Source organism: Penaeus chinensis, chromosome 23, assembly GCF_019202785.1.
Source record: "Penaeus chinensis breed Huanghai No. 1 chromosome 23, ASM1920278v2, whole genome shotgun sequence".
Classification (NCBI taxonomy): domain Eukaryota; kingdom Metazoa; phylum Arthropoda; class Malacostraca; order Decapoda; family Penaeidae; genus Penaeus; species Penaeus chinensis.
Window position 1 is genome coordinate 10645109 of NC_061841.1, and position 10000 is coordinate 10655108.

Genomic DNA, 10000 nt, shown 5'->3' on the forward strand with positions numbered 1-10000 from the left:
GCTTCAAATACATAAAAAGAAACAAAAGAAGAACACCCCCTCTGCTCCAGCGTGGCACAACTAACAGCATTCCTCAAATCTGCGTGGCACTAGGCCAGGAACGCACAGATGCTGAGGTCCCTATTGTTGGTTCTATTCTCCAGTCCCTGGCATCAACAACTTAGAATAGACGTCAGTGTACCAATCGAGTAGCTAACAGCACTCCTCAAATCTGCGTGGCACTAGGCCAAGGGCGCACAGATGTTGAGGTCCCTAGCATGTTTCGTCAACTTCCTCCTTGAGGTCAGCTGTGAAGAGTGGATGTCGAGCAAAGGTAGTCAAAAGGGCTATCACAGGATCTTCATTTATGACATCATCAGTTTCGGGCCTGCCATCTTCATCATCAGCATACGACAGCTCTTCTGGTGGGTGGTATGGGCGTAGGTGATTAAGATGTGCTCGGAGAACTTTTCCAGAGTCTAAGTTTTGGACTTCAAATGATACAGGACCGAATCGTTTAGAGACTCTGGCAGGGCCCTGCCACTTTGGCCCAAGAGGACGAGGTACCATTTCCTTATACCACACCAGTTGACCGACATCTGGAGTGAAAGTTCCTCGAGCTCGCCGATTGTAGGACCTCTCGTAGACCCCTCTGGCATCCCTGGAAGCTGTCACAGCTGCACGTCGAGCCGTTTTCAGGCGCTGCTGTAGGTTGTCGTTGTCAGCAAATATGGCATCGTTTGTTAGTCCCACCGGAAAGTAAGCGTGCCTTCCTGTTAGAAGATAGAGTGGCTGCTCTCCTGTTGAGCGATGGATTGCAGAGTTCAGAGCAAGACGTAATTCTGGGATGTGTTTGTGCCAGTCTCCAGGGCGGTCTCCTACGACAGCAGTCAGGGCAGCTTTCACCACCCGATTCGTGCGCTCTACCATTCCATTAGCTTGAGGGTGATAACGGATGGTAAAGTGATGTGAGGCACGAATCATTTCAACCATCTCTGCAAACAACTGGGAGATAAACTGCCGGCCATTGTCTGTTTGAATGACCCGAGGTGGACCAAAGTAAGTCACCCAATTCTCTAAAAAGGCACGGTGTATGCGTGATGCGGTGGTATCTTTAAGAGGGACTATCTGGATAAACCTGGAGTGCTGGTCGAGGATTGTTAGAGCCCATCTCATTGGTGCTTGAGCAAGATCCAGGATGTCCATGGATACCCTCTCCAAAGGGTAAAGTGCGAGAGGAGCTTGAGCCATTGGAACGCGCTGTTGAATACCACGGGATTGCTGACAATTCAAACACTGCTCCACAAAACAGCGAGTGTCACGCAGCATGTTGGGCCAGAAAAACATGTTGCGAAGGTTGTCATAGGTCTTATGAATCCCAGGATGCATCGCTAGTGGAGGAGTGTGAGCTGCTTGCATGGCTGAAGTACGCAACTTTTCTGGAATGCACAGCTGGTACAGGATCTTGTCAGGTAGGTGTTTCAGATGGTAAAGTACCCCATCCTGAACTTCAAACTCCGACAATGATAGTGGTGGCTTCTTCTTGGGCACGGCTCCCTCCATCAGAAATGACAAGATTTCCTGGAACTTGGGGTCCTGGCGCTGCTCAGCAGCAAGTTCCTGAGGGGAAAGCTCATTGACGTTGATTGGAGCAACTTGTCGTGACAACAAGTCGGGCACATGGTTTGTTGGGCCCTCTTTGTAGCGGATATCAAAGTCATAAAAAGAAAGGTCATGTGCATAGCGGGTCATTCTTGGCGATTTGGTCCGATGTTTAAAGATGTGAGTTAGAGGGCGATGATCAGTCAGTACAAGGAATTTACGACCATAGAGATATGGGTCGAACACACGCACACCTTCAACAACCGCCAATGCTTCGCCATCTATGGCTGGATAACGGGTCTCAGGATCTCGCAACTTCCTGCTGTAGTATGCGATGGCCTGAGGTGCTCCTTGGTCATCCCTCTGGATGAGGGCAGCACCAAGTGCAATGCTGCTGGCATCTGTGTGAACTTCAAACTGCCGAGTGAAGTCTGGTTGCTTGAGTACAGGTGCTGACACTAGCCGTGACTTTAGCTCTTCAAAGGCTTGCTGCTGTTCTACATCCCATTTCCATTGCTGACCCTTTTTAAGGAGTAAATGAAGGGGCGCGGCAACGGTGGCATATCCCTCAATATGCCGACGGAAAAAACCTGTAGCTCCAAGGAACCTACGGATTTCTTTAACTGTGCGGGGTGCTGGGCCATCTGCGATGGCTGCTACCTTGCTGTGATCTGGGGCCACACCATCAGGTGATATTGTGAAGCCCAGGAAGTTTATTGTTGTTGTTGCAAAGCTGCACTTCTCTGCATTTAGCTTGAGTCCTGCGGCAGTTAGAAGTTTCAAGGTTTCCTCCAAGTCCAATAAGTGCTGAGCAAAGCCCTTGGAGTAAACCACAATATCATCCAGATAGGCTAGCGTGTGACGTCCAAGGACCGGTGATAGGACCAAATTCATGGTTCTCTGGAACGTTGTTGGTGCCGTGCTGAGCCCGAAGGGTAGTCGGCAAAACTGGAAGAGCCGATACCCATCAGAAAAGGCGGTCTTTGGTCGGTCTTCTTCCTGTACCTCAATGCTCCAATAAGCAGCCCTGGCATCAAGTGTGGTGAAGGTGTCTGTGGGGCCCAGTTCATCTATCAGTTCATCAATTCTGGGCAAGGGGTAAGTATCTGCAGTGGTGACTGAATTGACCTTTCTGTAGTCAACACAAAACCGTAGGGCACCCCCCTTTTTCCGTACAAGGACAACTGGGCTGAGCCATGGTGAAGAGGATGGCTCAATGACACCCGCACTGAGCATAGTGTCACACTCCTTGCGTATCAGCTCACGGGTTGCTTGTGGAAGCCTCCATTGCCGGGTACAAACTGGCACTGCATCCCCTGTCTCGATCCTATGTTGAATACCTGGTACATGGCCAACTGCAGTTTCCCCCCCATCGAACAGGACCTGGTAGCGACACAAGAGGTCCTGTAGCTCCTGTCGTTGGGTCTGGTCAAGGTGCTCCAGATTGTACGTCTGCTCACCATCCTCCACGTGATCTTGATTGTTTCCGGCGAGCGCAATCGCTGCAAGGGCTTGAGAAGGTGGCAACTCCCCAGGGACAAAGTCCAAGCCCTCTGCATACCCAAAGTCAGTCAAGCCATGCATATAGTCAAAGTCGTCGTGCTCCCAACAGAAGTCCCCATCTGCAGCATCAGGCTCCGAGGAGGCGGGCTTTGTGGGAGAAGGATCAGGCACAGTAGTAGCTGGGTTTGAAGTAAAAATCTTTTCTATTGTAGCTACCGTGCCCAATCGTGTACCTTGGGTCAACCTCACCACCCTTGTTGTGTCGTTCACCATCCACACAGGACAGTGGCGCTCTGAAACAGTGGTGATCATATATGGCGAGATGCATGCAGCTGAAGATTCTGGTGAGATGATGACTTCTCCATCATTGGGCCCCGACCGGCTGATCACACCTTCTACAAAGCACCCAGTATGTGGTGGGAGCTCTGTCGTGTTAAGGAGGTGTACAGAGGGTTGAGTGGCTAAGGGAGTCATTGGAGGATTGACGTTGTCTGCCATGCCCACTTTACCAGAATCATTGACGCTGACTACATTGATCCGTAGCGTTGGGTTGTCAGTATATGTTACGGGAAATGTATGACCTTCGATACTGAAAGAGGCCTCACTCTCTGTAGCACCGGATGAGAGACAGAAGCTTGTCCTTCGGAGCAGGTCCATTCCCAGGAGGATATCTCCAGGAAACTTTGCGTCACACACAGCAACTCGATGAATAACTTTGGTTGAGCAAAAGTTAAAGGAAAGGGTAACTTCACATAACGTATCCAGTGCCTCACCGGCAACACCTTTCAAGGTTCTAGATGGGTTATTCCGGTGTAAGGAACCCTCTTTATCCAGGAGAGTAAGCGTCCGAGACTTAATAATGGTCGCCTCCGAACCAGTGTCAATGAAACCAATTAGAGTGGCACCATCAACATTGAGTGGCACGAGTGGTCGTCCTGTACAACCTAGGGCTTCCACTGCTGCGACTGCTTCCTGGGGGAGGGCAGGGCCCTTGGTACATGCCCCCTGTTTCATCTCTGCCAGGAGTTCGGAGGGCATCATTACCCTGGCTCTGACGAAAGGGGCACTCCCTAGCAAAGTGTCCTGAGTTCCGACACTCATAGCAGCGTCGGCTGGTAGGTGGGGAACCAGCTTCCCTTCTTCCTTTTGCACGGCATTCAGAGGTGTTGTGGGTTGGAAGCTGATGATAAACACACCACTTGTGATGGTCTGGGACATGGAGTGTAGGTTGATGTGATGGAAGTGGGGCCGACACAGTCATGGCATAAACATCACGGGTGCGTGGAGGTTGGTTTGGGTGCTGTGTGAACCGGTCAGGTCCAGTAGACTGGTAGCTGCTGTGGTGAATTCCATGCCGAGAATTCCAGATACGCTGGGCCGCCTCAGCAATCTGGGATGGGCTCCCATCTTCCTTCAGAGCCAAAAAGTCACGTAGCCATGTAGGAAGTCCACTCAAAAAGACCCTCTTCACCAACTGAGAAGGGTCGCCGACAGCCTCAGGGTGATCCCTGTACCCCTGATACACATTCCCTTCGAGTTGGAGGAAAAAGTCCATGGGTGCCTGGGTCGTGGACATGCGGATATCATACAGTACTTTGTAGAAGTCGGCAGAAGTGTATGTTCCCCGGAACTTACTTCGTAGTGCTGCTTTAAAAGACTGCCAGTCCCCAATGCTGTCAAAAAGTGGCGAGTTTACCAGCAGTTCAGCTGCTCCTCGACAGCTTGCACGGGCTGCTTGAATGTAGGCCTCAGATGTGGGAGGCTTGACGATATTCTCTATCGCCCGGATCCATCCCTCCACTTCTTGGTTCTTCCGGAGTGGCTGCGAGGCAGGAGCGTCTCCTCGGAAGTGTGGAACAGTCTCCTTGGAGAGCACATAGCTTACAGTCCCAGCTGAGGACTGTGACGGTTGCTGGACATTGTAGATGTCTTGATGTGGTGGAAGGTTTTGAGGTGGAGGAACAGCCTGATGGGAGGACACTGGCATCTGTCCCCCCTGTGATTGAGGTGGATACATTTGGTAGCGGGCAGGATCTGGACCTGGTGGGCGATTGTAGGGAAGCGGTGGAGGAAGGTCCTGCATACTGTTGGTGGTAGTTGGTTCAGGTAGCATGCTTCCACTGGGCATGGGGCGACTAAGTACCTCAGACACAGGCCTTGTGGTGGCCCTTGCGAGAGATTGCGACTCCTGAAACTCCACATCCTGCCTGGGTGACTGCCGGCAGGGATTCTGGAGGTTCGGGTCTCTCTCACCCCCTCGAGTTGTATGGTCATGGGGGAGCCTCCGAGCCTCCTGGAGCTCTCGTCGAACTATGTCAAGCTCCTGCTCCTGCTCCTGCAACTGGTCACGCAGCTGCTGGATGACCTCGTCCCTTTCACGCAGCCGATCGTCATCGTCACTAGCTGAAGGGGCTTCCTGGGCCACCTCTTCCCGGTGACGCATCGCTTCCTCAACTTTATCCAAGCGAAGATCGTTTCTTTCGTGATAGTCCCTTACTTCAGCAAAGAGATCATTAATCTTCCCCATAATTTCGGAGAACATTGAAATCTCGCCTTCCATCACTTCAACAGCTCGTCGGACGTCTGGATTGGATCGGCTGGTCGAAGGAACAGGGGATCCAGATGCAGGCAAGCTGTCTGACGGCATATTGCGGCGCTCCTGGAGCCTCTTGTATCGATCTTGCCTCTCCTTCTCGCTTGGCATACTTGTCTCGGACTACACAAAGTCACAAAAGATCCACCATAAAACAAGAAAAAACAAAAACCGAAAGCAACAGAGCAATAAAATCAACCAGAAAATGACCAAGATCAAAGCTGCTTGGGAAAAAAACGGGTTAAAGGGTAAAATATGTATATGTATAAGAAAGAATCCCTAAATCTAAAATGAGCCACGAGATCCCTAGATAAACGAGCTGAGTAAAATATCAACACTTACAACCAGTCTGTAAAAGGATGATTAAAACTTGGAACTATACAGCTCTTAAAACTACAAAAGGGGAAATACAAAAAAAAAACTAAGGCCAAAGATTGAAAACTAAAAGGACCAAATAAAAAGCACAAAGTAAAACAAACTCATGAATATTTTATAAAACTGAAAACTCAAAGCCAGAGTAAAAGGCCTTTAAAACAAGAAAAGAACGGAAAACAAAGTGGCTCACCAATCTACTTAAAACTAACATGCATTATATAACTAACAGGGAAAATCTATGCTGGATGTATACCGACGGAGGGATAATTAAGAGATTTAAACTGGAACAAATCCCGACGCTGCCCACCAAAAATACCTGTGGCATATCAAAATCCCATTATGACCAAGGGCGCCTTACGCAAATAAAGTAGATTATTTAAACCCCTGGTATAAGCCCCATGAGGTGGTAGCGTGGCTAGAGGAGCTTATTTGGCGTGGGTTTGTTCCAGCATTACCCCCTCCGTCGCACAATAAAATCGTAATACAATGAAATAATAAAAACTATAGTTAAAACCATCTTTAAGAATTACGTTAAAAATGGATTATGAACATATAAAGCAAAGGTAAAAGTAAAATGAACACTCACTTTCAAAATCAATATTAAACTCAAGAAAAGAAGTGCTGTACAAAATTAAAGTAAAACTAAACCATAAAACCTAAACAAAGAAAAGCACTCGTAACTATTACCGATGATTATTATTCAAAAGCATGATCACATCCAGCTCCTATAAGCGAGTCAAAGATACCTCAGACTTAACTTTATCTTTTGTAGCTTCCGGGGGCGTCGAGCCGGTTTCACACAGAAAGAAATTAAGGAAAAATAAACACCAGGTCTCTGCTGCGGACTCTGCCGAACTGTTTATTTTTCGCGGCCATTGGGGGGTGAGGGGTGACGGTGACGTCACTTCATACAACTTTATAAATAGGAGAAAAAAAATAAGAACCTGCCCGTATTGATAAATAATTGGTAATTTAGTTAAAAATAAGAAACATGTAAAACAATTGCAATAGTGAACATGAGTAAAATAATAGACAAAAAGAATGTTTGTAAAAATGGTCACCCTAATCACTTAAACATTTATATGATTTATATGGTATGGATTAAAAACAAAGGAGCTCACAGATAATTAAAACTAGGGCTGCCGGCAAAGAACTGCATTGAAATAAGTAAAAAGTAAGCTAATTAAAATGAAACGAAAACCAAAGAAAATGTACAAAACATGGGCAAACTAAAACAAAACAAAAACACGAAAACCAAGGATAAAAACACTAAAAATACGAGTAAAAGGGGGTGGAATCCGGCAGGTGGAAGAATGCCGTGATGGGAAAGTGCAGTTTGCCCGACCAGGGAAGCGCGCAGGGGGAAGATGCTCGCCGTCGCGAGAGAGAACGTCGCGCGTGGCGACTAGCCACACTACACTATGATATTATTGATTAGATGTTTATTTTACTTTGCCGCTTTATGTGCATAAAAAATGTTTGTGTGAGTTGCTATGACCAGGCATTGGGTAAATCACTTGTTCACTAACGCTGTGCAAACTTTTAAGTGCTTGCTTGCTTGTGCGTGACCTTCTGCCGCACTCACTGTCACTCTTTTCTCATTTCAGCCTCGCTAGTAATTAAATCAGACGAAAGCTAAAGTTTGGTTCATGAGGCGTGAGTGAAGTTCTTCCAAGGGAATATACTACATCACATTCTCCGTGCACACACACATAAACATTAACACACACGCACACGCACACGCACATGCATACGCACACGCACACGCACGCACGCACACGCATACGCACGCACGCGCACACACACACTAACAAAAAACATACAAGCACGCACACACAAACGCACGCACACGAAACATGCCCAGCTCATCCATGTAAACTCAGTTAATTGAAATTTCAGTCGTCGCTCGATAAAGAAATAAAAAATACCCCCCCCCCCCCCGGATGTCCACTATCTCACGCTAACGAGATAAAAAGGAGGAAAAAATCAGGGTCATATCTCAACATATAAATCGAATACTAAGTGAAAAAAGTTACCAACTCGTACTTAGAAGAACATTAAAAATCACCCCCAAAGAAACTTTCTTTGAACTACCTATTTAAAGCCAGACAACAGCTTATGGCGTAAAGACCATAAAACAACGTTAGAAACTACTGTAAAACAACCGAGAGAGAGAGAGAGAGAAAAAAAAAGGTTCAAACAACAGGATGTTTGGTATCTGTAAGCTGTGTAAGGGACAAGGCAAAGCGGCCAAGGTGACCCTCCAGTTTGAATACTTTTGTAGATACGATACGACAGTCGCTCTCCGTGGTCTGCTTTGGGTGAAGAAAACGAGAGAAATAGTGACAAGGGAAAAGAAAAACATGTGAAGACATATATATGTGAATTCCTAATAAAAATAAAGGTTATTTCTATATTCGTTGATTAAAATAGTTGGAAAAAAGTGCCAACCATTGAAGTGTATTCAGATAACGGTTCCTTCAGAGCTTCAAAAGGTCTTTCTGACATGAAAATGGATCGGAGGCCACAAATACAGGGTTATATAAACTTAAGAGACAAAACTCACTTGGAAGATAGTGAACTAGAGGAAGAGGACTCTCCGAAGGCGATTAAATGTGTACAATGGAGGTAATTTGCGTTGTGTGTGTGTTTTTTTTTTTGTACTGTGGTGGAGACCTTGAAAAGTTAATGTCTGGTTTCTTAGTAGGATTTAATAATCCTAGAATTTTTGCTGTTAGCTCGTCTCTTTTCCCGTATCATTTTTTTTTTTTCTGTGCCGTATGAGAGCCTGACGTTGGCGACCATGTTTAATTTCATGTATCATGTATTGTTTTGGTTTTCGTCGTTTTAGGCTTACCGATACTAACGCCAAAATTGTCAGTTGTTTCCGTTATTAGTAATGTTATTGGTATCGTTTTGCTACCGATGTTGCCAATCAGTTTTTCCTATAAATTCGTCGAATATCTGATTCCGGTACACCGAATCCTGGAATACTTCGGCTTCCCGAGCATTGAGCCATCGTTAGACCCGTTGCATTCACTCTCCTTCATGAGCCCAGCGCCCGTGTCGGCTTCTGATAAACTATGCCATTTCTACAGTCACAAGCGGGGCTGACAAATCATGATAACACCATTTCGCTTCCGAATACAAATCAATCGGAATAGTGAAGTTACCCCTTTCGGCCTTTCGTATTATTTCGTTCACTCGCGTAGCATGAACGAACGATTTCAGTTCCGTAAGACAACAAAAGATGTGTATGAATGCTACGCATATTTCAATATGCTGATAAATAGAACTTGAATAGCACAGAGAAAATTGCAATACCAAATGTTACATGTTTAATCAACATCAAAGGTTTTATAATGCCGTTTCTGTTATAAAAAAAAAAAAGTTCATTGAAATCGGGAAATGTTTGTTGCATGTGGCAAACCATGCAAAGTAAATGGTAGGACTAGGAAACGGATATATTATTACCAAAACCGTAGTTTAACACAGAATTAGTCTCTCAATTCAAATGCTTCAGATTCTAACTGGATAAACCGTCAAATGGAAAACTTTATTTGAATATAAAAACGCGAGAAAATATATATTTTCATTAGTCTAACTTCCTCCTAAAAAATGCGTTTCATGTCTTTGATGGTGAAATAAAACACGGTATAGTTTGTTTCACACCCACAAGGTAAACTTTAAACTGCAATGGACATAACAGCAAGAAACAAGACACTCTTCATCTGCAGCATCTCCTGCATAAGTTGATAATAACATTTACTTAATGACCGTACCAAGATGGGGGGAAAACCTACTCACTTACAGGCCTACATGTGAACTAAACTGCACAGGTCATGAATAGCGTCAGAAAAGATGAAAACAGGTCGAGACGAATGCAGAATAAACCCAGGGTGATTTTGAGGGGGGGGGGGGGGGGCAATCGAATTAGGAAGATTACGG

At 46.0% G+C, this 10000-nt stretch overlaps 1 protein-coding gene across 7 annotated transcripts in view; it reads left to right on the top strand.

The window, feature by feature from the left end:
• The window catches only part of LOC125037475 (neprilysin-2-like), a 253566-nt gene that overhangs the window by 210922 nt on the left and 32644 nt on the right, over positions 1-10000 (top strand). Inside the window, exon 1 of one of the 7 annotated variants that reach the window (XM_047630624.1) lies at positions 8312-8680. The exons of the other annotated variants lie outside the window; for them this stretch is intronic. Coding sequence (XP_047486580.1) covers positions 8559-8680 — 122 coding nt within the window. The 5' untranslated portion in view covers positions 8312-8558. Of the gene's footprint in view, positions 1-8311; positions 8681-10000 lie in introns of those variants that run through there. 7 annotated transcript variants of the gene reach the window in all.